Genomic DNA, 25,674 nt, shown 5'->3' with positions numbered 1-25,674 from the left:
ACGCGAGTTGATTGGGCTTTCCGCTCTAATTCACTCCTTGACATCCCCTAATAAGAGGTCGTTAACAACGCTTTCAAGTGGCAAAAGCTGTGTTAAAAGCCAAAGCAAATTGTCGTAACAATTCTGGTAATTGACTTGCTTTATTCCAAACCAGTAGGTTAGATAAACAAGATATGGTAAAGGTAGGTACAGGTAGTCCCATAGCCTTTGCCGTATAGGCAGTGGGTTGTTATCCACTGTGTCTACGGCACGGCATTGGAAGACGAAGCCCATCCCTCTCCTTCCACCGCCTTTTGCCTCCCTAACTGAAGTCAGGTACCCAATTTTACAGCTGGGTGGAGAGAGGAAAGTGCCTTTCTCAAGGACACAACATCTAGCCAGGAATCGAACCCTGGCCTCTAACTATAACCTAATCACTCGGTCATTCGATGCCACTCTTCACGACATAAAATTTGTTTTCACTGTCCCTTGTAGTTCTTTGTTATGTCGGCTTGTGTTCGTTTTTACACGTCTTTGCACTTATCTATTTTTTAATTCACGATACGTTTATTGCGTCGTCTCTTACATTATTTGACTGTTATATGATACATCATCGTCATTTTTTTCTGCATTCGAAATTCTTGCCTACGCTCTCTTAACCAAGAAGACGGGAACAGGTGTATAGAAGACGAAAACTGGGCTGCTGAACTCCGCCCCCCTCCCCCTTCTGGTCGTGTCAGAAAGAGTGCGTGACCCCTAACAGCAGACGACATAATAGACCCTAATCGGTCACAAATTGTGGTCTGTTGTATCGATGAAATCGCCGTTGTAATCACGGAATCACCTGTCATTCACGCATATGATGTCCTACAATTTAGGGCTTGCTAAAGAAAAACAAGGAGAAATAGCCATGCATTCAAGTACCACAGTTATGTTATCAACCAAGAATTGAGGTGTTCAAAAAAGTTTCACTAAGATTAACGTAGATTGGAACTCGCTGCCACCTAGTCACGAAGGGGCATCCTCATTAGATAGCTATTAACAACGCTTAGGTATATGTGCAAAGGTTAGGTGTGAGATGACGTTCAGTGTAATATAGACAGCTGCTGTCGCGCCGCGTGCCTGCGAGGATGCCGTGTTACGCCGAAGGGCGGTTATACCGGCTATGTACTATTAGATACTGAAACTAATACAGATACATTCAGCTTTTTTTTTGCACAGAAAATTCAAAATCGCGCTTTAAGTCCTATAAAAGGAGTTTTAGTTTGTCAAATTTCAGTGTACTGTTAAAATACGGTGTAGCGAAGCCTATGATTTTCTTTAAATTAAGCTGAATATATGGTGTCTAACAATTGTTGATTCCAGAAATTCATAACTTATAGTTTCCTTTTTGGTAAATATCAGAATTTTGTACAATGATTATGTACACAAACGACAACAACTGCCATGGCAATTTTCCGCTTGACCCATTTTATTCTGTTATTCAGTATTTGCCTATAGGAGGCTATCCGAAAATGCTTCATCACAAAAGAGCCCCATATTTTGGAGAGGGGCTTATTCATTATATGGTCTAAGGGGCTTATACATTACACTGTTCGGGGACAACAAAGAGCATTTCCCGATCCAAAAACAAGGACTTAAGGTTTGAGGCAGATATTGGAACTACTCACCACAGTGTAGATTAAAGGCAACCCAAGCAATGTTACGGCCCGAAATTCGAATTTTGAAAATCAATTTATTTAGTCATTTCTATACATGATTAGTTAAAACAACACTATCACAAAGGTATAGCAACGTCCGTGGTGCAAACAAACGACGTCGATGTGATGTGAGAACTCACTGAAAATCGTGGCTGGAGTTTTTTGTAGGCTCGCAAAACTAAAGGGATCATCGTATACGGCACAATTTTGCGCGGTTTTAAAATCCTAAAATTATGAAGTTATTACGCAAATGTGCTAAACAATGTTAGTAAATGTCACTACCATAAAGATTTCAGCATTTTTCTTATATCCATTTTTTGGCCCTAATATTGCTTTGGTTGCCTTTAAGGTTTGAGACAGATATTGGAAGTGCTCACAACAATGTAGCTTAAGGGATAGCCCCGCTGTATTCAAAGCTATATGAAAGAATGTTTCAGTTACGTAGATAGTTTGTTTTTCCAAACATACCTTGTCACGCTACCATTCAAATCGGTGTCGAGACGAGAGATTTGTTTCTGGGATACTAAGTCATGTAGACATGATTCTTCGTTATGCAGACGTGCGATACAGTCATATGTGCGCAGTGGCTCAGTGGCATGGTGTTTAGCCCCAGAACCCAGAGGTACTGAGGTCGAATCCGGAGTGCCCTGATTTGTCCCGTTGACGTTGCGCCCTTAGGAAAGGCACTTAACACGACTTTCCTCACTTCACTCAGGTGTAAATGAGTACCTGGCTTCGGTTAGGTACGTCCCACGGATATGAAGTTATTCCTAGTGGTCCCGTGTTTGAGGAGAGCCACACCTCGAGCACGTTAAAGACCCCACCGCACTTATCGAAAAGGGTAGGGGTCCTTCCCGCTATGAGTGGATCAAAACCGACAGTCCTATGGCCGCACATGGGGCAATTGTCGTATTGAGGTCACCTGCGCGCCGAATGGCAGCCGCTCCAGACCCTTGCGATCTAGCCCCGCCAATTGTGCGCTCCTCGCAATTCAGCCCCTGGCTGCTAAGCTGGAGTAATCAAACTACCCGATAATAATAATTTCACAAAGCACGGTGGCCTTGTGGTTAGGGTTGTTGTGCACTTTACACCAATTTCCTCTCTCGAAACAGGTATAAATTACGTATGTCACATGTTTGAGAGTCCTATCATGGAATTTGGCGGCTGTATAAACTTTCCTCATTAATTATGCAAAATACGTGCTGATTTGCATAATAAGTATCTAATCATGTACATCATCACTCAAGTTATCTACTTACCAAAAATCATGACCATCCATCAAGGCCTTCTTGAGTTATTCCCTTTCAAAATCTGAAGCAAAACCTGCAGCTGCAGTTCCAAAAAAGCCGCTAGGGGGCCAAAACCTATACCACTTACTCTCTGCCTAAAGACCTATCTACCACTCAAAAATCAGGACCATAGCATGTCCAGAACATGAGATATCAAAACAGGAAGTTCCGCTGCAGTACCGAAACAAGCCTCTAGGGCACCCAAAATCTAATCATTTCCATGTCTCATCAAGACCTACCCACCTACCAAATATCAAAACAATCCATCCAAGCCTTCTTGAGTTATGCCGTTGGTTACAAACACACACACACACACAAACACATTAACGCTACCCTCTGCATAACCTTCTCGGCGAAGGTAATGAGCTTGGGTTGGGACATCCCTCGAATATAGAATGTTAGATATAGATCCCGTGATTGAGGAGAGCCACATCTATAGCACGTTAAAGATCCCACCATCGACCTCCTACTGTTTTGAAAGACGATGGAACTTTAAAGAACCCACCACACTTATCGGAAAGAGTAGCGGTCCATTCCGGTGTGAGTGGATTAAATAGATAACCTCCATGGTCCGGATATGCAGCTTGTACTGTTCAGTATTAACCTGGTGTGTTACGTCATGAGGCGGCTTATTGGGTGTAATACAAACAAAACAAACAAAGGATGACGTTCGTTCTATACGTTTGACGTAAGAAAGCTTTGGACACTAAACCAGCGTGTCTGAATTAAGAATTACGGAAGAAATATACTAACTCTATCTACAGAATTTATTAATGCAAATTAATATATTTGTAACTTAAAGTCTTTAAAACATAATCGTTTGGCGTCTACTATTGTAAGAAGGCTGCCCGGGATGTTGGTAGAGGTCGCTCTTTCACGGGGTTATCCAAAGGACAAGGTCTTTGAACACTCCTTTACGTAGCGCTTGCAAATGACAGGTTGTGTCGTACTAGTATGTTGTGCGATACTTTTGTTATCTTATGTGATTATACAAATTTCGTTACGACCTTGTACATGTACAGGAATCATGTGGTAATATTCAATAGCTACTAGTGTAACACTGTGTCAGCAACTTAAAGTGTGCAGTTCTTGAATACATCGGTAGAGGTCGCTGTATCATAAAGTTTTCTATAATGAAATGTCTATTTGCAAGACTCAGTCGAAGTCTTCATCTTTTTTATACCATTCCACTTTTCTTTAAAAGTCTTTTCTTTTCAATTATTCTATACTCCTATTACTTGTATGTTCTTATCTAAAGATATATCTGCGTTGTTCTATCCTTAGCTATGGGTACCACGTCACTTCCGGCTACAACTGACGTCACATTTACAGGTACACCGGCAACTGGGGATACAACATCAGACCAAAGTACTGCAACAACAGTACCAACATCGGCACCTGTTACATCAACAGAAACGGACATATCTACAGATACGCGAACACTAAATACAGCTACAAAGATCTCTACAACAGATGCTACAGCGACAACAACTGGAGATACAACATCTGCTGATGGTACTACAACATTGATACCAACATCGCCCCCAGTCACAACGACTGTTGTGGACAGTTCAACAGATGTTCGACCACAACCAACAGAATCAACTGTTACACAGGTCACTGACACAGCTAAAAATTCCACAGAAATTTCCACAGAAATGACGACATTCCCTCCAACATCCCTATCATCAGCAGAGGAAACTACGAACGAAAATATGTTGACAGGGACGTCAACAAGAGAGGCCTCGACTGGAAATACGTTACAGACTACAACGGGGGATGTCTCGGAAAGTTCAACAGCTTTGACAACCAGTGCGATTTCGACAGAACTGGACAGACCTTCTGACACGGTGGCAACTGAAGGGAGAACTGAGTTGTCAGAATCTACAGACGTCACAACGCCTCCACCAACCACAACTGTTGACATATCTACTGATACAACCGAGTTGTCGTCTGTTAGTACCGACGTTACAACGGTAGATTCTGTAACGGTACGGACTACAACCACGGCTTTCTCAACTGGTACATCCGGGGCACTGTCCAGTGACGTCACAACGCCTCCACCAACCACAGCTGTTGAGAGATCTACTGATGCAACCGAATTGTCATCCGTTGGTACCGAAGTTACAACGGTAGATTCTGTTACTGTACAAACTGCAACCGCGGCATTCTCAACTGCTACATCCGGGGCACTTTCCAGTGACGTCACAACTCCTCCACCAACCACAGCTGTTCAAATATCTACTGATACAACTGAATTGTCGTCTGTTGGAACCGAACTTACAACGGTGGATTCTGTTACAGTACAAACTACAACCGCGGCCTTCTCAACTGCTACATCCGGGGCACTGTCCAGTGACGTCACAACGCCTCCATCAACCACAGCTGTTGAGAGATCTCTTGATACAACCGAATTGTCATCCGTTGGTACCGAAGTAACAACGGTAGATTCTGTTACTGTACAAACTACAACCGCGGCATTCTCAACTGCTACATCCGGGGCACTCTCCAGTGACGTCACAACGCCTCCACCAACCACAGCTGTTGATCAATCTACGGATACAACAGAATTGTCGTCTGTTGGTACTGAAGTCACAACCGAAGATTCTGTTACGGTGCGGACTACAACCGACGCCTTTTCAACTGCTACATCCGGGGCACTGTCTAGTGACGTCACAACTCCTCCACCAACCACAGCTGTTGAGATATCTACTTATACAACCGAATTGTCGTCTGTTGGTACCGAAGTTACAACGGTAGATTCTGTTACGGTACGGACTACAACCGACGCCTTTTCAACTGCTACATCCGGGGCACTGTCTAGTGACGTCACAACTCCTCCACCAACCACAGCTATAGAGATATCTACCGATACAACCGACTTGTCGGTTGGTACCGAAGTTACAACGGTAGATTCTGTTACGGTACGGACTACAACCGAGGCCTTGTCAACTGCTACATCCGGGGCACTTTCCAGTGACGTCACAACTCCTCCATCAACCACAGATCTTGAGATATCTACTGACACAACCGAGTTGTCATCCGTTGGTACCGAAGTTACAGCCGAAGCTTCTTTTAGGGTACGGACTACAACCGAGGCCTTGTCAACTGGCTTTCAAAGTACATCCGGGACATTATCTAGTGACGTCACAACGCCTCAACCAACCACAGCTGCTGAGACATCTACTGATACAAAAACGTTATCATCCGTTGGTACCGAAGTTACAACAGAAGATTCTTTTACGGTGCGCACTACAACCGACGCCTTGTCAACCGGTTTCAGTACTGAGGGAGCAACTGATACAACCGCACTCCGTGCGACGTCTGGAGGAACTGCAACACAGCAGACAACGTCTGAAAATATGTCCCCATCTACTGACAGCACAGACGAAACGTCGATTACGGATGTCTCTGTGACAACCGTCGAGACAACGTACGTTGCAACGTCTACAGCTCCTAACACAGCGATAACTGCAACGAAGCGCACAACAGCACCGCCAACCTCTTCAACAAGTAATTTTGTGTCTGACATTACAGAAGTAAATGCGGACGTTTCAACGGATACAACGCTCGGTATTACAACAGACATATCAACCGCAGAGGTAACAACTAGTTATTCGTCTACACCTGGACTTACAACTTCAGGAAAGAGAGAAACAACCGAAGGAACAACCCAAATATCTCCTACAACGTTTACATTGCCAACAAGTCAGGCACCGACTCAAACAACAACTTTCCAGTCGTCCAATCCAAGGCCAACGGCCACAACCCCAGCGGTTACAACCGACGTTTCAACAGAGGTGGTTACAACGGGCACAACGGAATCTCCAACAACTGACTCTACTACTCCTGTTTCAGAGGATTCGTCGAGGACAATGCGTACTACGTCACGATCTAGTACACTAGAATCTACGACGTCAGGGACAATGACGTCATCGGCAACACAGTCTACAACGGAGCAGACGAAACAAACAACTTCGGGCCTGTTTACTACCGACATTGTGACGGAAGTGTCAGGTCAGAACAGTCTTGAATATTTAGATGTTTACAGTTATGACGATGTCGATTTTGTTTACATAAAAACATTTACATAGCAGTCATAATCTTCAATCGAAGGCGAATAAAATTCTGTTGTCGATACTAGATAATTTGATTTACAAATGAAATAAGACAAAGTTGTGCAATTAACTTAATCTACTGATTATAATGATAGAAATACCATTCTTTCAACAACCACCATTCACATAGCAGCTACGATTACAAATAAACTACTAGTATCAATATGTCTATAAGCTGATTTAGAAATAAATAAAACGCAATTGAATCTATTTAAGCCAATTATCATAATGTTAAATTGCCTGCGATATACACACATACGCTTTTACTAACGCTTTTCTAATCATAACATATTTCTCTATGTATAGAAGAGATACAATCGACAACGCCATCTTCAACTGCGGGGCCGACACCAACAGAAGCCATAACAGAAATGACCGCCAGCAGTACCGTGGTACCCTCAACGACAACAGGTACAACAGGCGAGGGAAGCACAGAGTCTCCCCGTACTACCACACAGTCAACAGACACAACGGGGACCATGGGTACTGCCACATCAGCCACAGAGCGCCCCACAGCGACTTCTGAAATAACTACAACGGAAGAAACCGACGGAACGCAAACAAGCGTCGTGACTTTTGAAATGACCACGACGGAGGAAACCACACTTGGGCAATCTTCAACAGAACAGTTGTCGACGAGTAAAGGTTCTACTTACATGACTACAACGCCAAAGATCAGCACAACAATGGCAAAAAATACAGACCAAACATCTGCAGTTACCACTGGTGCAACGTCGACTTTGAATACCCCAATGGAATCAACAATGGCTACACAAAAAGGGAATTCTGGGACAACGCTAGGTGTAACAGAGAAACGTACCACTAAGGAAAGGACCACAAAAGAAACAACTATAGAGCCTGGTACTACAGAAATTATCACAATGGAGGTCGAGACAACCGACTTTGGAAGTACAGAGAAAACATCGACACTTACAGAGACAACGACGGAGGCTACAACAGGGCAAGGTACAGGCAAGACAACAACTGTGCCAACGGATACAACCACTGGGTCTGATACAACAAGGAAAACTACAACGATGGAAACAACAGTGGTTCTCACTACAGCGCTGGACCTTAGTACAGAGGAAACATCGGCGCCACCAACAACACCACTCAAAACAGATAGCACTGAAGAAACAACCATCACAACAGCAACTGGTATGACCACCAGTCAGAAAACTACTATGGTACCTACAGCTACGTACGTGACAGGTTCGACAAAGGAAACCACTGCAGCGACAAGTACCAACGAAGCTACTGGTACCACGGATGAAACAACAGTGTCCACTGCCACATCGTCAGAACGTAGTACCACGGGTGGGACCACGGTACCGCCAACATCGTATGGAAGCACAATGGCACAGAGTACCACGGAAAGCACAACGGTACTTCCATCGACTTCTGCAGAACTCGGTACATCGGAAGAAACTACATTGCTGCAAATTACCACGGTAATCACAGACGAAACAACTGATGAAGATACAGGGACCACGGAAAAGACCACGGTGCCTCTATCTACGCCGATGTCAACAACAGAGCAAACGACAGTACCAACTACTGTTACATCGATTGGTACCATGGTAACGAGTCCTAGGATGGAAATAACAAGAAGGACAGAAAAGACCACAAACCCAACAATTGCCACTACTGGTCATCAGGGAACGATGGAGTTGACCACTGTACTGACCACTACTGTAGAGACCGGTACCACAGAGCAGACAACGGCCCACACAGTTACAGAGAACACTACGTTTCCACCATCCAGTACTGAAGACAACGGAGGTACCGATCAAACCACAACCGTGACACCTACAACCGTAAAAGAGGGTACAACGGAGAACACCGATATCCAGTCGACGTCGAACCCGGGTACTGAGGAAGAAACCACGATACTACAATTTACCACAGAAACAGATGTTACAGGCAGTACGGATGACTCTACGCTTCTTCCCACAACTACAAGCCAAGGAAGCACCGCGACAGAAAGCACGATGCCCCCGACTACCACGGTAGAGACCAAACTACCAGACGCTACTGCATCGACTGAAAGTAGCGCTACAAAAACCACGGTGCCTCCTAGCACGACATCTGAACTCGACACGACGGATGAAACGACGATAATTCTAAGTACTACTGATGACGTAGATAGTACTGAGCAAACCACATCATACCCAGTGGTAACAACTGAGGAAGATGCCACAGGTTCGACTATAGCTCCTTCAACCTCTGCGACAGAGCGTGCATTAACAACAGAGACCACAGTTCTCCCAACTAGCGGGGTAGAGAGGAGTTCTACAAAGGAAACCACGATAGCAACACCTTCATCTGAAACACGCGATACTTCAATTTTCACTACCGAATTTATGACAGAGGACACATCGATGCCACCAACTGAGACAACGGATCAAGATGTCACGGGTGAAACTACAGAGGCAATGACTTCAACAACGGAAACAGGAACCACGGTAGAGACGCCAATGCCCTCAACAGTTACAACGGAAATGAGTACCAAGGACGAGACACCAATGTCACCGACCTCTACAACTGAGCTAGGTACCACGGACGACACACCAATGCCTCCCACGGCTACAACAGAGCTGGGCACCACGGTAGAGACCTCGATGTCCCCAACGTCTTCAACCACGAAAGCTACCACAGACGAGACAGCAATGCCTCCTACCTCTACCACTGAGCTAGGCACCGCGGCTGAGACCTCGACAACTCTGACGTCTACGACAACCGAGCTAGGTACTACGGACGAGACACCTATGCCTTCGACAGTTACAACGGAGCTAGGTACCACGGTGGAGATGATAATTCCACTAACAGATGTAGGTACCACGGATCAGACGTCAATCCCTTCAACCAAGGTAGCTACCACGGACGAAATACCCATGCCTGCAACTTCTACAACCGATAGAGGTACCTCTGTAGACACCTTGATGTCTTCAACTTCTACAACCGATAGGGGTACCACGGCAGAGACACCAATGCCTATTACTTCCACGATAGAGATAGACACCACGGACGAGACACCAATGCCTAAAACCTCTATAACCTCTACAGCCGAGATAGGTACTTCGGTGGAGACCTCGATGTCACCAATAGAGGTCACAACTGATTTGGTGGTAACTGACGAAACAACAGTACCTTCAACTATGGCAACAGTGACGGGTACCACGACGAAAACCACTGCACTTCAAACCTCCACAAGTGAGCTTGGTAGAACAGGAGAAACCACAACACGAGCAACCTCTGTTACTGTAAGAGGTACCATGATTGGCACCACGCCTCAGACCAGTGCAACCACACGTGGTACCACAGAGACGTCAACTGTGGTACCTGTAACGACATCAGAGCAAGGCACGGTGGTAGACGGTGTAACCCAGCCAACCGTTACAACCTCTCAGATGAGTTTCACAGAAGAATCGACAGTTCTGTCTACCGACTCTGAGCCACAGACTACTGACGAAACTACAGCTTACACGGATGGTACAGATGGTAGTACAACGACAAAAGTAAGTATCACGGAAAGAACCACACCTCAATCAACTGTGACAGCAGATTATGGTACCGACGTGCAGACAACCGAAGTCACGGTAACGATCGAACCTAGCACTGTGGACGACATTTCGGCTGAGCCATCGACTCCAAAAACTACGAGTATGACAGACCAATCTACAACTAGCCATATCACAGGTACTAGTACCACGACAGGTTTAACTACCTTGGGGAAAAGTACAACTGAGACAACAATATCATCAGCAACAACAACAGGAACACTTAGAGTGACAAGAGGCACTACTACTGAGCTAAGGTCGACCAAGGAAACTACTTTTACATCTCAGCCTAGTACTTCGTATACAGACTTTACCGCAACTTCTAGCAGAGTAGATCTTAGTACCAAGGGCAGGACCGTTGTTGGAAGTACTGGTGCAACTCCTCAGAGTACGGGAGCACAGACGGTGGCAACCAGTGCTGCAACCACTGTAACAACTACAACAGGAGAAGGCAAAGATACCACAACCACCGACTACGGGACTGCAACATCTAAAATATCTGTGACTGGTACGTCCGTGCCTTTTACTGGTTCACAAAGACCTACGGTACCAACCACCATTGTAACGCCAACTCAAAGTTCAGCAAGCGTGTCAGAAGAGACTACAGCTACCACATATGGTACGTTTACTACTGTGGTAGAAATGTCGACCGAGACACTAGAAGCTTCAAGCACTGAAACGCCTGCTACTAGCACTGTTCCTACGGGCACAACGGTTACCTCAAGCTCCTTAGTCATTAGCCAGGGTACTGAAAAGACATCTACGGGACTGCAATCCACTGTTACGAGCACCATTGCTACAAGAACTGCCGCAACCGAAGACACCACAATTTCAACCACTTCAACATCGCAGTTGAGCAGCACACAGCACACTGAAACGCCATCTACCAAAGCAACGAGTACTGCAGGCTCAATGGCAACTGGTACTACAACCTACACTTCCTCAATTGGTGCCCAAACAGATGAAGCTACATCAACAGACAAACGATCATCATTGCAAACTACACCAACAGTACAGACTACTCCAGTCACACAGAGCACTGATGAAACAGCTACCATAACAAAAGGACGAAGCACAGAAGCTCCCTCTAGCGTTTTGACGACACAGAGATTGACACCCCAGGCTACGAATACAAGGACAAAACTTCAACAAACCACAATGCGTACCACAAACGCACCGACAGAAATAACAGATATTCCGTCTACATTAGCTTCAAAAAGACCTGCAACCAGGGTAACGACAGAGATCAGTTCCCATCCTACATCAACCTTACAAACTGACACTACAACAAAGCTAGAAACCGTAGAGACCACCACAGCTTTGAGGACTAGTACGAAAGATCCCGTTGGAACAAGCACAACAATCCAAACCGGCAGAGCAACATCTACTTCTAAATCGACATCAACAGATAGTACATCGACAAGCTCCCCTTTGACATCAACTGCAGAAACACTATCTACATCGGTTAAACCAAAATCAACGACGACAGTCTCTAGTGGTGGCACCACGATGACAGCAGTTCAAACAAGTACCGCAAGAGGGCGCACGTCCCAACTTACCACAACTGATCGTGTCTCCACATCCTCTGGTCAAATCACATCTACAAGCAGACGATCAACAACCAGCAATGTGATGAGCACAGCTTTGAACCCCACAACTACAATCCCTAAAAGTACAGTGAGATCAACTTCAACTCAAGCTGGTATAACGAGCACTGTGCAAACCGGTACTCCTGCACCGGCGTACAACACAACTGCACAGCCGATAACTGCCTTCCCTTCGTGTACGTTTACCTGCAGCATATACGCAACGTGCGTCCAGAGGAGCTCCCAGGTGTTCCAGTGCGTCTGCAACGATGGTTACGTGGGGAACGGCCGTACCTGTACTCTAGGTAAGATTATAGATACTAAGGAAGAGGAGAGGGCTTAGTATGCTGCCTTGAGGTACTAGTACTCTGTTGTTCTCCAGGATGAAACGACGCCGTTTATTTTGTTCAAATTATTAGTCCAGCATTTCCTACTTCAGTGTCATCTTTTTGTTTCTGTTGAATTCAATCTCCGAAGCTACGCCGTGAATTGTTGATTTAATGACGTCATGTCTCTTGTTCACAGCGTCAAAACCGTATCACTTTGAAGTGCGCATGGTCAAGGTAAACTTCACAGAAGACCTCAACAACAGAGATTCGCTAGCGTTCAGGTCACTGTCTTATAGGGTAACCACAGTGGTAAGTTGTGTGCAAGATTTTCAAATGTATATCAGAGCTGGCGAGGAGGTCTTGTGGTTAGGGTTGATGACTTCTAAAGGTTCTTGGTTCGAATTCTTTGCAGGCCCCAATGTTGTGCCATTAGGAAAGGCACTTTATCTATTTGCCCACGGGACTCATGTTAAAATGAGAAACCTATTAGATATTACAAGATTCTGAAAGTTCATCTTAGTTGGTAAAATACATCACGAAGATATAAACAGTACTGAAATAATTGGAATCACAGGGATTTTCGACTAACTCGCTCAGATTTCTTTAGCTGTCTGACCCAATCGCTCTAGACACGTGACTTTTTGCGCGTGTGTCGTCAGCAATGGGTCAAAGGTTGTTGAAAGCTGATATCGCCCCCCTCCCCCTCCTCCTGGTAGTGAGACGCAAATGATGAGTTACGTTCCTTCGATCTAATTGCCATATTCTCACTAGTACCAGTAGATAAAGCTTTGAACATTATCTTTCTCAGACTGAAAGAAGTACTCTCCAATCAGAGGTGGGGGTTCCGGCTGGATTTTGACATGTTTTTAGGCGCTTTTGTCGGGCTTTCAACTTTGTCATTTTTTTGTCTCTTGAAGTAGAAAGCCCAACAACCTAAAACACGTCAAAAATCATCCGGAACCTCTCCTCTGCTTGGAGAGTAAAAAGAAGACCTAAAATCTCCTAAGTGTTTTAACTTAAAGGTATTCGTCTTAAAGAAAACGTTGACGTCTTTTTTTGCTTCTTCAGATTTACAACTACCTGAAACAGAGTTCACTCGCTGACGTCATCCTAGGCGTCACCATTACGCGGTTCCGTCCCGGCAGCGTCATCGCCGACTACAACGTCAACGTCAACAACAGCGCCGCCGACGTCGTCAACGGCACTGACATATCAACGGCTCTTCTCACGGCGATACGGAACGACTCGAGCAACAACGACACTTTGGGGATCGAACGCTCATCCTTGTGAGTAGAGGACGTTCTGATTTGATTAGTAAAAGCTTGTACAATACATAACGTTATATACATAGACTTGATTATTTATTACATTTATTTAGTTCTTAGAATAATTTCTGTTAGAAAACGGGATAGTTTTAAAATTTGGGATAACTTCTATCTGTAAAGTGTTATCCCATCAATTTACTACAAGATACACCAAAAATTCTCTTTCTAAGTGAATTAATGGCATAGCATCCCCTTATCCCATTAATTTACTAGTAAGAGATATCTAAAAATCACTTACTAGTAAATTAATGGAATAGCACCCCTTATCCCGTTAATTTACTAGTAAGAGATATCTACGCTAATTACCACCGGGAATGAGGTAAGTCACCTCTGACAGGGGTACTGTTTTTGTATGTGTCTATCTGTATCTGTGTGCCCAGTTATTACACAAAAACCTTTGTATGGATTTATTTCAAATTTGGCACGTTGGTAGTTATTCATGTCCCGATGAAACATGGCCATTTTGGGAACCAAGCAGTCTTTTCGGGTTTTGAAGAATCATAGACACCCCTTTCTTGAAGGTAGTGTGGTACGGCCCAATGTATCAGCTGTCATTTGCCAAGTGTAGCTTGTGTTATACAATCTATGGACAATTAGCAAGTCTCCAAGCAGAGGTTAGGCTCCAGCTTGCTTTACTTTCTTTGTTACTGCATAGTGTTATGATAAACAACTACCTGGATATAAAAGGAATTCACAGATTTTAAAGAAAAACTGTTATTCCTGGTAAAGAGGGTATCAAACTAGCCTCCACCAGGCCTTCCTACGGGCGTTTGAATGGTAGAATTCGGCAGGAAAAGGAATAATTAGCCAGTAGAGTCAGTCCACGGTAAAGATCACATTTCGCCCGAGTAGGAGCCTGCAAATAAAACCCAGGCAAATATTCTCCCTATAGCCGGCGTAGTTAGTCTGGTAGAGACTAGTATCAAACACCTTAGCCCACATCGCAAACACCATGATTACTTCACGGAGGTTAGTGTCCTACGAACTCTCATTTCTTCTTTTTACACTGACGTAACATTGTTTTGTTTCACAGGTGTCTGAAAGACTCAGAAAATCAGATTTGTGGACAAGTTGATTTAGAGCTGTCCATTTGGATCAAGCTGCTGGTCTCGCTAGGGGCGTTCCTACTGGCGATCATTCTGGCTGTCGTCTGTAAGGGGACGTTGGAGGAATCATCTAAGCAGAGAGAAAAGTGGGACACGGACAAGACCGAAGCACATAACTACATCCCAAGGATAAGGTAATAGAATATCGTGTCGGTCGTAGTTATAGAATGATCGTAGGCCAAAGTTATATCAGTGTTATTTAGAGGTTGAATCAGTGAATAAGTACCATATTGCTGTATTGTTACAGTAGCTAGCATTCATAGACTTTCCACGATTATGTGACATCTGCGTCTGTGTTTTAATGCGTTTCTCTATCTATCATATCATCTATTTCTTTCTCTCTCTCTCTCTCTCTCTTTCTCTCTCTCTCTCTGTGTACGCGCGTTTGTGTGTCTGTGTCCGTCTGTCTCGCCTACGCTCTACCTTTCTCTCTATATTTATCTCTCTCTCAAGTCAAGTCAAGTCAAGTCAAAGCCTTTATTTTTCTTCGAAAGTGCTTGTTCGGCCACATGGCCGCTTTTCAACAAGGTCGAAATGTGTATGTTTCTCTCTCTCTTCCTCTCTCTCTCTCTCTCTGTATCTCTCTGTCTGTGTGTTTTGTCTATTTCTGCAATGCAGTTCTTATATGTTCTGCCAGACGGCGCTAATGGACTGCCTCGTTACTACTGTATTTTCCAGCCGGAGAAGTTCTTTCGCCTCGGGCTACAGCAGTCCTGACGACGTGTACGTCCTTCCCACAGGCGGCATGTACATCAAGAGGTACTTCCCGTCGCGCCCTGCGCTGTCTGGTTACCAGTCTCCCCAGCAGGCTGGGTCTGTACGGGCGCTGTACAGCGAAGTCTTCTCAAGAAACGTACAGGTAACTATTAAAAATCAAGGGATGTTGTGTAGGATGTGCTGTCAATGCCAAGATCCAAATGAAACTAGAGTTAAGTATTTGTGCTACATATACTTAAGGGCTGCTATGTTAGTTTAGAGCTTACGTTTTTTTTTACAAATATGAATTGGTATTGAATTTTTCTTTTAATTTGAGTTGAATGTGTGATAGTTGTTTGCCGATTTTTTGAAAATAGAAAGAACGCTAGCGACCCCCTAAAACACCCCTCCCAATGAAATGGGATGGCTACTCTGCGACGTCACAAAATCAAGATGGCGGCCACCAGACATGCCAACGGATCCAACAAAGGTTTTGCTACGCAAACCTGTAACAAGAAACCTGGTCCCCATGTATGAGTGTTATCTGTACTATGTCTCTTCAGGCCTGGGTGTGGATATGTCGTGTTTCATGGAGGGTATTTCAGAATTGGCCCTCTCTTTAGAAGTGTACCCGACCGCAGTTACTTTCTTTAGGTCTATTTTGTAATATTTCATGTTGTACGTTCGGGGTACTCAAAGTGTTGTTGATATAGAATCTAAAGGTTATGAGTTAGAATCCCTGGCAGCCCCCAATGTTGTGCCTTCGGGAAAGGCGCTTAAAGTACATTTAGTACCGCACTGTACTCCTGCATGTGAAAATGAGTACCTTGCTTCGGTTAGGGACGTCATCTAGGTTTAGACATAGAGCCGGGGAGCCCTGTTTAATGAGAGCTACACCTCGAGCATGTTGAAACACCCAACACACGTCTTGAAAAGAGGAGGGGTCTCCCGGTGTGAATCGATCAAACCTTAAGCCCCCTTCTCACTGGACCCGTGGCAGATTGGCGACGTCGCTGCGGCCGATCGAATTGACAAAGCACTCAACGAATTTCATCGACAAAAAATGAATATTTTTAAGCTTTGTGTGTTTTGTTGTCGTTTTGGTCATACTTGTACGTTTTGAATGATATTCCCATTGTAAAGTCAAGGGTAACACAAATCCAGTTTAGGACGCAGCGACGCCGCCAGCGTACCGCGGGTCCAGTGAGAGGGGGACTTTTAAAAAAATACAGATACCGATGCTTATGGTCAGGTCGACATGTTGAAAAGACCACATGTCATTTCAATTCTTCTACAAATGTGGTGAATCTCAATAAATGAATAGATTAAACACGTAGAATAAGTGCCATGCTATGTATTTGACGTTTTACCCATCTTGTTTTGATCACAGTTGAGGTGGATGAGGCCACGCATTAACAGCCCTCTAGCGGACTCTGAGGGAAGGACATCGACGTACCGACACTTCTTCAGAAAATCTTCACCGCTCTCCGACGTTTAGCTCTTTGTGATCGCTGTTTGTTAAGATCACGCCAATGTATTCCTATTGCCAAAATGTATGATTGATAAACTGTTACACGTTACAGAAAGTTTCATACTTTATGTCATGTTATTATCAATACATAAAGCCACCGTCACACATAGTCGACGTCGACCTTGGTTGGGAAGTGGTCGGGACAAAAATCGTAGGAAGGTCCTGTATAGCTGACAGGGGCTTTAGATATATGACTTTTATCAATTGATAATGTGATACGTAAATGCCAGAAGGGTATTTAATGTTTGTACCTAACTCTATTTGTCTATACTTTTGTCAATATATGAGCAAGGTAATTATGAAATACGTAAATCTTACAATGTTACAGGTATGATTTGTAATATATATTCAAGATTATATCATAATGATATTATTTCTACCAACATAAAACGTCATGCTCAACGTGTAATTCATGTATTTTGATATATGGATTTTCGCCTTCTGACGTCAGAATTGTAAATATGTTTTGATAACATGGCTTCGTAATTTACAATTTTATCGTCCGATGTATAATTTGACAATATATGCTCTTAAGTGTTGGTCGACTACGATTATATGGCAAGAAATGATGTACAGCAAATCATATACTCAATACTATAAGCTTAAAACAACAATAAAAGACTATTGGTTTTACCTATTTTGAATCGTGTCACTATTTCCAGTATTCCAAGGTGTCAAATAAAATAAAAAAAGCAGGTTTTCCTCTGTTTCAAACATGTGCGTGATTTACGTCTAGCCTTGTTACACAATCTCTCGCTACCAGGGGCTGAGTCGGCCGCTTCCCCGAGAGTTTGTGGTCAGTCAACTCGAGAGAACCATTCACAGGTCTACCAATAGTAGCTCAGAATTTTATCACTATGAAGATCAGTCCAGGATTTTCTGTCCCTATAGAAACCAGCCATCACAGTCTCAAACACCATGGTAACAGACAGTTCTCAATCTGACACTAATAACTTCCCTTTTTTCCAAACTTCAATGAAATAAACATCAACAGTGAAACAGTGGTGAAACAAATGATAATTCATCTGACTGTAGATTTAGCATCAGTTTTTTTTTTCAGTACATATGCATGAATCAACAGGGTATTTCCAATCCTACTGACTTCGAGGTGTGTATAAATTAACTAAATTAGATGGTTTTGAAATCAATGCATTTTAATAGACATTCTAAATGTTTATGAAATCAAACCTGTTTAGGAAAGCGTTAACTGGTACGAAGTCTAACGCATGTTTTCGCACTTTTTAAGTCTGGACTTCATACCATATCAGACCCCGAACTGCAGTACCACCCTCGGCCGTACCGGGAAAGATACATAAGGATACCGACAACTTGCCAAAGTTAGCTCTTTTTCTGGGATGGGGGACATGACGAGAGGCTCGCAAAGGGGTTTAGATTCTTCCACTCATTTGGCCTATATTTCAATAATATGGCCATGTAAAATCATAAATCACAATATTTGAGACATTTCACACGCAAAACGATAGCATTTTATTTCATTAGTGACGCGTTTCCTTCGCATTTTTCCAATAGAAGTGGTCGAGTGTACATGTCCTGTAAATTGTCATATATGTCTATAAAGAAGACAGTCCCGTCATCCTCTCGCTCAACTCCCACAGCTGACGCGCCACTGCGTCATCTGTGGCCTTCTGGGAAGTCTGCTTGACGTCACAGTCACTTGGGAAGGAAAACATCGTCGTATTTTATGGTCTCATAAAAAGGTATCTAACGAAATCGGAAAAAATGGTACTCGCCATGCAGAGGAGGGGTTCCGGCTAATTTTGACGTGTTTTTAGGCGTTTTTGTTGGGCAGTAATAAACCCCAAAATATAGAGAGAAAAAAACATGAAAAAGTAGAAAGCCCGACAAAAACGCCTAAAACACGCGTCAAAAACCAGCCGGAACCCCTCCTCTGCTTGGAGAGTACGAAATTGTACAGGTTGTTTGAGGTTTAGCTATCTGCAGTACAAGCAAAACTCGCTAGAGGGTATTTCTTCCATGAAACATCGTTTTTGATGTAGGTATTGAAAAAACATAGGGATACAAGCTAAGGCAAAATCATGACACACACGCGGAGGTTTACGTGTAAGTCCTGGAGCGATACGGTTTTCAAGGTACCTGTAATACAAGCCAGACTCGCTAGAGAGCTCCTCTTCCACGGATCATCGTTTTTGACGTAGGTACAGAGAAACATAGGGAAGCAAACTAAGCCAAAGTGGAGTGAAGACACATCCAAACACATGTAAGTACTGGAGCGATAACGTTTTCATGATTTAGCTACCTGTAGTACAAGTCAGGCTCGCTAGGGAGCTTCTCTTCCACGGAACATCATTTTTGATTTAGGAATGTAGGTTTAGAAAACACTGTGAAGGAAAATCAAGACACACCTGAACACGCTGGAATGATAAGATTTTTAAGGTTTAGCTACCTGTAGTACAAGCCAGACTCGCTAGAGAGCTTCTCCTCCACGGCGCAGTGGATGACGGTCTGGGCCCCCTGCTCGGGTGTCCTGGAGAAGGCCGCCATCATAAGGCGGAACATGGGCTTCATTACCGTGAACTTCCATCCGTACATGCCCGGGATGTAGCGCCATATCTCCGTCTTCACGAAACCCGGGTGCACCGCGTAAGTGGTCACACCGGTACCTATGTGTTAGAAAGTTTGATTACAGGTTTGCGTAGCAAAACCTTTGTTGGATCCATTGGCAGGTGTGGTGGCCGCCATCTTGACTTGTGACGTCACAGGGTTGCCATACAATTTTATCGGGAGGGTTTTTTTTTATCGCTAGCGTTCTCTCTATTTTTAACAATTCGGCACACAACTATCACACATTCAACTCAAATAAATAGAAAAATTCAATACCAATTCATATTCATAACAAGACCTCGTAATCGCTGAACTAACATAGCAAACCTGAAGTATATGTAGCACAAATACTTAAAAATAGATATAAGCCACGGATCCAAAAAAATAAGTAAAGGTGGAAACAGAGATGAGCTATAACGTAAATATAAGTAATATCCATAGTGGAAAAATGTCTCCGTGGTCATTTTTGTTGATTGGCTTGGCCTTGCAAGTTACATTTGCCTATAAGGGGGTTCATGGTTCCAAATGCACACAACAGCGAAATGCACTTTGGGTAATAGGTCAAAGGTGAAGACCCCAAACTTGTAAACATGTGCTCCGAATTATTGCGGCTACTTTGCGGACTGTCGCCATTTCCCCCCTTGCGGTCACACGAGTGTGCAACGCATGCGCACGGGTAAAATACGTGACCTCTACAAACAAAATGGCCGCGCTCGGAATGTCACATTCTCGATGTGAAGTCAGCTCAAAGTAAGATAAATTTGTACAAAACAGCTTTTTTGGAAATCACAGTGTTGCCATTGACTTATTTCTATTTTCTGAAAACTAATGTGCGATGATTGAAATTAATCAAAAAGATATTTGCAGTGATTGGACCGCTTTATGCTATTTTCCACCAATTTGCGCCAATTGCGATTGGGACCGGTTTGCGAAAAGTTACAAAATTCGCAATTCGGCGCAGTCCAGTGAGATAAAATAAAAATAAAAGTAAAATAAAAGCTGTATCTTGAAGGGCTGTCATACCGGCTATATAGATACAGATACAAATATTACCTTCTAGTCGCCTCGCCAGTTCTCGTATAAAGAGAACATTGGCAAGCTTGCCCTGTGCGTAGGCCGGAAACGCGTCATAGCTCTTCTCAGCGTTGATGTCTTCAAAGTTTATCCTCCCCGACTTGTAGGCATCTGAGGAGACGACCACAACACGACTTGGAGCAGACGTCTTCAAGAGGTCCAGAAGAAGGTTGGTGAGAAGGAAATGGCCCAGGTGATTCACCTGTAGCATCGTGTCGAAGCCATCTTCTGTTGTGGACTTCTCCGTGAACATACCTGTAACTCGAAGAACGCTACTTCAACACTAATCTCCAAGGTGATGTCGGAAAGGCAAAATCGTAGCGTTTCTCAATTAAGCTCCCTCTTTCCCAGCGCAGCGGGTCTTTTTCATCGTGACAAATACTCGTAGTTTCGGGCTAATCTCCAAGCAGATGTTGGAAGGCCCGCATTTCCGGGAAACCGGGAGCTCGAGAAACGTTATGATTTTGCCCTTCATCTGCTTGTAGAAAACTTCAAGAATTTCATAGTCATAGATGATGAATGCTTTTAGATGTCTTATTCGGTAAATCATACAGTACATTAACACAAACTACAAGGTCTTCAAAGACTGGTGTGTTAAGCCGAATGGGGGTTATACCGGCAATATAGATACAGATACAGAAAGGTCTACTTGGTGTTTGGAAAGTAAAATTTTTTTTACCGTTTATTCAGAGGTCTTTCCTTGAATGTCACCCCTTATAATGAGAAATTTAAGTCCTTCAAAACACCATTCTTTATTTTACTACAGCAAAATGCTGGCGTCGAGATGATCCCAAAAGGAGAATACTTTTGTTTGACCGTATGTAGTGTGTTGTGTTGTCTCAAAGGAAATTAAATAATTATAATATAGTAAAGGACGACATGTTAACATAAAAAGAAAACACGCATTCAAGAAGCAAGGTACTGGCAATGTCTTGGCGAAGATGGTATTTTTACCTGTGCAAACAAAGAAACAAAGAACCTCACCTGCGTTGTTGACCAGAATGTCCAGACGAGTTTCCCCTTCCTTCATCTTCTGTGAGAACTCACGAACCGAGGACAGAGATGCCAGGTCTAGCTTTGACGTCATCACGTTCTCGTTCCCAGTATCCTTCACGATCTCCGCCACTGCGGCCTCAGCTCTGGCCTCGTTCCGGCACGCTAGGATGACCTTTGCACCTGTTTTAAAAGTAACAAGAGTTCTACGACCTCATACCTTCGCCAAATGATCTTAACTTTTATGACTGACGTATTGGGAGTGTTTCTCATCAATTATGAATCATACCAGTTGGTCGTCTTCACCCAAATAACATAAGTTGTCCAAACTATGACTATGAGCTAAACAAAGAAGGTTATGCTAACATTTATCATCAATTATGCAAATAAGCTCCTTATTAGCATAATTTGATTCAATGGTGTTCACATTCACACTACTTCCAAATGAAACAAGTATGAAATTGCCGTCATTAACTAGTATGGAATTATAGTAGTTTAACATTAATTATACAAATTAGTCTACATTTGCATATTTTCTATCTATCAACATTCCTATCTACCTCAGTTACAAATTTGCATATTTGAATAGTCATATCATGGAACACAGCGGGTTTTTAAATTGCCTCATTAATTATGCAAATTAGAATCTGATTTGCATCATTATCATCCAATCAAACAAAGCACCACGTAAGTTATAGAGTTATAGTATTTCTCATTAATTATGCAAAAGAGGTCTTCATTTGCATAGTTGATATTTATTACTATTTCTCTCTTCCTCGGTCATGTCACATGTTTGAGAGTCCTATTATGGAATTTGGAGGATGTATCAATTTTCATCATTAGTTATGCAAATTAGATACTGATTTGCATAATAAGTATTAAATCATGTAAATCATCACTCAAGCTATGCACTTATCAAAAAGCATGACCATCCATCAAGCCCTTCTTGAGTTATTCCCTTTCACCGTCTGAAGCAAAACCTGCTCCTGCAGTCCAAGAAAATGCCGCTAGGGTGTCCAAACCGATACCTTTTACTCTCTTTCCAAAGAGCTATCTACCACTCAAAAGTCGGTTCCATAGCATATCCAAAACATGAGATATCAAAACAGGAATTTCCGCTGCAGTATTTTAACAAGCCGCTAGGGGGCCCAAAATCTAATCATCTTCAGGTCTCACCAAGACCTACCAACATACCAAATATCAAGACAACCCATCCAGGCATTGTTGAGTTATGCTGGTCTTCTTATACATACAAACGCTACCCTATGCATAACCTTCTCGGCGAAGGTAACTACTTGCCTTGAGGAACAGTGCAATTTCACAAGATCAAGATCTGAAAGTCAGTGAGAAGCCAATTTGTGCCAGCCAGGCTTCACAGTCAAACACCCCTGGCCCAATGGGAATATCTCCTTACTACACCAGTAACTTCCCCTACACCAGTAACACGTTCCAGCTGGCACCCATGGAGCTAGTATACACTCATACAATATAACACATTTTTACACTTTTCTCGTTAATTATGCAAAGTACTTCGCCCAAAATCTAATCATCTTGAGATTTCCCACATACACATCAACACACCAAATACGACAACAATCCATCCAGGCGTTCTCGACTTATTCTGTTCACTAACAGACACACAGACAAGCATCAAAACATAGACTTCTCGGCGAAGTCAATAAAGACATTTCAATAGAAACACGAACTGTACATTTTACTTCGAATGTATTCTGGGCTTGTTCGTAACATTGCTTAGTGCAAAGAGGGGGCGGGGTAATACATATTGTGAAGAGAACTTCTCTTTTACCTCCTTGTACCTCATTGGACGGACTAACAGTACACAACTTACATTGGCATACAGTAACGTGTATTCTTTTTAATAAAAGTTTTATTGTACACCCATAATCATAAACATAACGTTAAGTATGAGCGTGTGTGTGTGTGTGACTGTGTGTGTATGCCGGTGTGTTTGTTTGTGTGCGTGTGTGTATGCATGTAGGTATGTGTGCGTGTGTATGTAAGTGTATATGCGTGTGTCTCTCTGTGTGTGTATGGATGCGAGTCTCTCTCGGTGTGCATGTGAGTCTCTGTATGATTGTGTGTCTGCGTGTGTGTGTTGGATTCACGTTATGTCTGTGTGTGCATGTGTAAGTATGTCTGTGTGTTAGTTTTATGTATTTTTAACATTTCTTACATATACACACACATGACATGATGGGCGGTCCTTTAAAATGGCAATATTTTTTATATCAACATAACTAGAGAAAAATATAACATCTATATCATTGATGACAAAGGTAATTAATAATATCGGCATCGACCAACTGCAGAAAAAAATTTTGGTTTATCATTGGCTTTCCCTAGATTGGTGTCAATTAACTCTTTCCGAAAACGCATCGGATTTAGGTATTTACTAAACTAGCGTTATGTATTTAATAACTCCATGTGATATATTCTAACTTCACTCTATTTGGCCAATTTCTATTATTTTTCCCGCCATCCGCGGGACCTGATAGAGGCTAGGGTAGGCTGCATCATAAATATTCTCAAACCTGTAACTTAGATCTCTAATCACGAGTGAAGTTTAGTTTGGTACATGAATTATAGCAACGGCCTTCGTTCAACAAGAGTGCCGTACTTCAATGGCTGCCAGCGTAATAAATAGTGCTTACATAAGAGTTCTTTTAAATGCACCCAAGTGGGCTATGAGCTTGAATACATTGTATTTAACCTCCTTGGGCCATGTAGGAATCTGGGTCCTAAACTCCAGAGGGGGGGGGGGAGTTATTTTCTAATAGATGATAATTTTAGGAAGTAAAAATGAATACTTTTTACAGTATACGATAAAGTACCCACTAGTCCCGTGCGCATCAAAAAGCATTCAGTATTCTACCGAATTCCCCAGGTGACCCTCTATCTTCTGATTAATTGAATTAAACAACCTAAGCCTATGGCCTAATACAATATGCCTGACAAGGCCTGACAAAAGTTAGATTACAAAAAGGATGTCATGAGGGTTAAGAAAAACTCGTCTTGCTATATCTTCTTCTTTTATATCTTATTAACAATTGGCCTTCTTATTGTGCTTAACCACCCTTATTTATGCCGAAAACATCCACGATTAATGATGTATGTTTAGGGAATATATGGGTAGGGTCTGCATGGGTTTAGTGAGTATCATATTGTTATAAAAAACACGCCTTGTGAAATTTACCACAATCAAAATTCTGTAAAAAGTCGGCTGATTATGCATTAATTGATACACAATCTAGTGGAAAATAACACCGCCTTCTGGAGTTTAGGACTCCTTTAAAGAGTGAAGTATAAAACTAGCGCCACTTCTAGTAAACGATGAAAATTATCTTACCCCTCCTCGCCAGGTCCTTTGCCACCTCGAATCCGATCCCCGTGTTGGCCCCCGTCACTATCGCTGTCTTGTCTTTCAGAGAGGCTTGGCTCAAACATTTGGGCGGCGCCATGGTTGTAGCAAACGAAGCAAGGACCAAACAACGTCTCCTATCAAAGCTTGATACGTAGTTGAGTCAGGAACTGGTGTGTTATCGCTGTACCATCCTATCTGCTGTCGACAACTCTTCGGATGAAAACCTGCTTGACCCCCGTCACTATGACTGTCTTGCCTTTCAGAGAAGCCTGGTTGTCTTGTAGAAACCCTAGTCACGGTACAACTGCTCCGTAAATGACCTTAACTAGACTGACATTGCGGCTTTGCATTCCGAAATAGTGAGGGTAAAGTATACCCTGATCTTGAGTTGACAACCTGTTGGATTGAGGCATAATGATGTTA

The 25,674-nt window shown here is 43.1% G+C and overlaps 4 protein-coding genes across 4 annotated transcripts; 3 read left to right on the top strand and 1 right to left on the bottom strand.

Moving 5' to 3' along the window:
• Positions 1–4,254: 4,254 nt before the first annotated feature.
• On the top strand, positions 4,255–6,806 carry LOC136447697 (mucin-22-like). The gene is made up of 2 exons (XM_066446739.1): positions 4,255–6,401; positions 6,614–6,806. The coding sequence occupies exons 1-2, from the start codon at positions 4,255–4,257 to the stop codon at positions 6,804–6,806; spliced, it is 2,340 nt and encodes a 779-aa protein (XP_066302836.1).
• A 1,044-nt stretch (positions 6,807–7,850) lies between these two features.
• Positions 7,851–11,926, top strand: LOC136447696 (mucin-2-like). The gene is made up of 2 exons (XM_066446738.1): positions 7,851–11,154; positions 11,769–11,926. The coding sequence occupies exons 1-2, from the start codon at positions 7,851–7,853 to the stop codon at positions 11,924–11,926; spliced, it is 3,462 nt and encodes a 1,153-aa protein (XP_066302835.1).
• Positions 11,927–12,021: 95 nt separating this feature from the next.
• Positions 12,022–17,212, top strand: LOC136447792 (uncharacterized). The gene is made up of 6 exons (XM_066446854.1): positions 12,022–12,537; positions 12,758–12,870; positions 13,630–13,847; positions 14,920–15,126; positions 15,671–15,851; positions 17,079–17,212. The coding sequence occupies exons 1-6, from the start codon at positions 12,156–12,158 to the stop codon at positions 17,184–17,186; spliced, it is 1,209 nt and encodes a 402-aa protein (XP_066302951.1). The 5' UTR covers positions 12,022–12,155; the 3' UTR covers positions 17,187–17,212.
• A 1,549-nt stretch (positions 17,213–18,761) lies between these two features.
• LOC136447695 (retinol dehydrogenase 14-like) lies at positions 18,762–25,535 on the bottom strand. Its single transcript, XM_066446736.1, has 5 exons — positions 25,237–25,535; positions 21,803–22,052; positions 20,856–21,148; positions 19,645–19,861; positions 18,762–18,893 (listed from the first exon to the last, which is right to left on the bottom strand). The coding sequence occupies exons 1-5, from the start codon at positions 25,346–25,348 to the stop codon at positions 18,791–18,793; spliced, it is 975 nt and encodes a 324-aa protein (XP_066302833.1). The 5' UTR covers positions 25,349–25,535; the 3' UTR covers positions 18,762–18,790.
• Positions 25,536–25,674: the final 139 nt, after the last annotated feature.

This window comes from Branchiostoma lanceolatum, chromosome 13 (assembly GCF_035083965.1).
Source record: "Branchiostoma lanceolatum isolate klBraLanc5 chromosome 13, klBraLanc5.hap2, whole genome shotgun sequence".
NCBI lineage: Eukaryota > Metazoa > Chordata > Leptocardii > Amphioxiformes > Branchiostomatidae > Branchiostoma > Branchiostoma lanceolatum.
Note: the sequence above shows the minus strand (reverse complement) of the source record. Positions and strands in the feature narration are given on the sequence as shown.

What these genes read in the sequence shown, in the direction of transcription:
- LOC136447697 (XM_066446739.1), top strand. Translation starts at nt 4,255, where the DNA reads ATGGGTACCACGTCACTTCCGGCTACAACTGACGTCACATTTACAGGT. An exon ending in GTGACAACCGTCGAGACAAC is followed by an intron (nt 6,402 to 6,613) that starts GTACGTTGCAAC and finishes TTACAACTTCAG; the next exon opens with GAAAGAGAGAAACAACCGAA.
- LOC136447696 (XM_066446738.1), top strand. Translation starts at nt 7,851, where the DNA reads ATGGCTACACAAAAAGGGAATTCTGGGACAACGCTAGGTGTAACAGAG. An exon ending in ATCTAAAATATCTGTGACTG is followed by an intron (nt 11,155 to 11,768) that starts GTACGTCCGTGC and finishes TTGACACCCCAG; the next exon opens with GCTACGAATACAAGGACAAA.
- LOC136447792 (XM_066446854.1), top strand. Translation starts at nt 12,156, where the DNA reads ATGACAGCAGTTCAAACAAGTACCGCAAGAGGGCGCACGTCCCAACTT. An exon ending in CGGCCGTACCTGTACTCTAG is followed by an intron (nt 12,538 to 12,757) that starts GTAAGATTATAG and finishes TCTTGTTCACAG; the next exon opens with CGTCAAAACCGTATCACTTT. An exon ending in AACTACATCCCAAGGATAAG is followed by an intron (nt 15,127 to 15,670) that starts GTAATAGAATAT and finishes TGTATTTTCCAG; the next exon opens with CCGGAGAAGTTCTTTCGCCT.
- LOC136447695 (XM_066446736.1), bottom strand. Translation starts at nt 25,348, where the DNA reads ATGGCGCCGCCCAAATGTTTGAGCCAAGCCTCTCTGAAAGACAAGACA. An exon ending in ACCATCTTCGCCAAGACATT is followed by an intron (nt 21,149 to 21,802) that starts GCCAGTACCTTG and finishes GTGTTGAAGTAG; the next exon opens with CGTTCTTCGAGTTACAGGTA. An exon ending in GAGTCTGGCTTGTACTACAG is followed by an intron (nt 18,894 to 19,644) that starts GTAGCTAAACCT and finishes TTCCTTCCCAAG; the next exon opens with TGACTGTGACGTCAAGCAGA.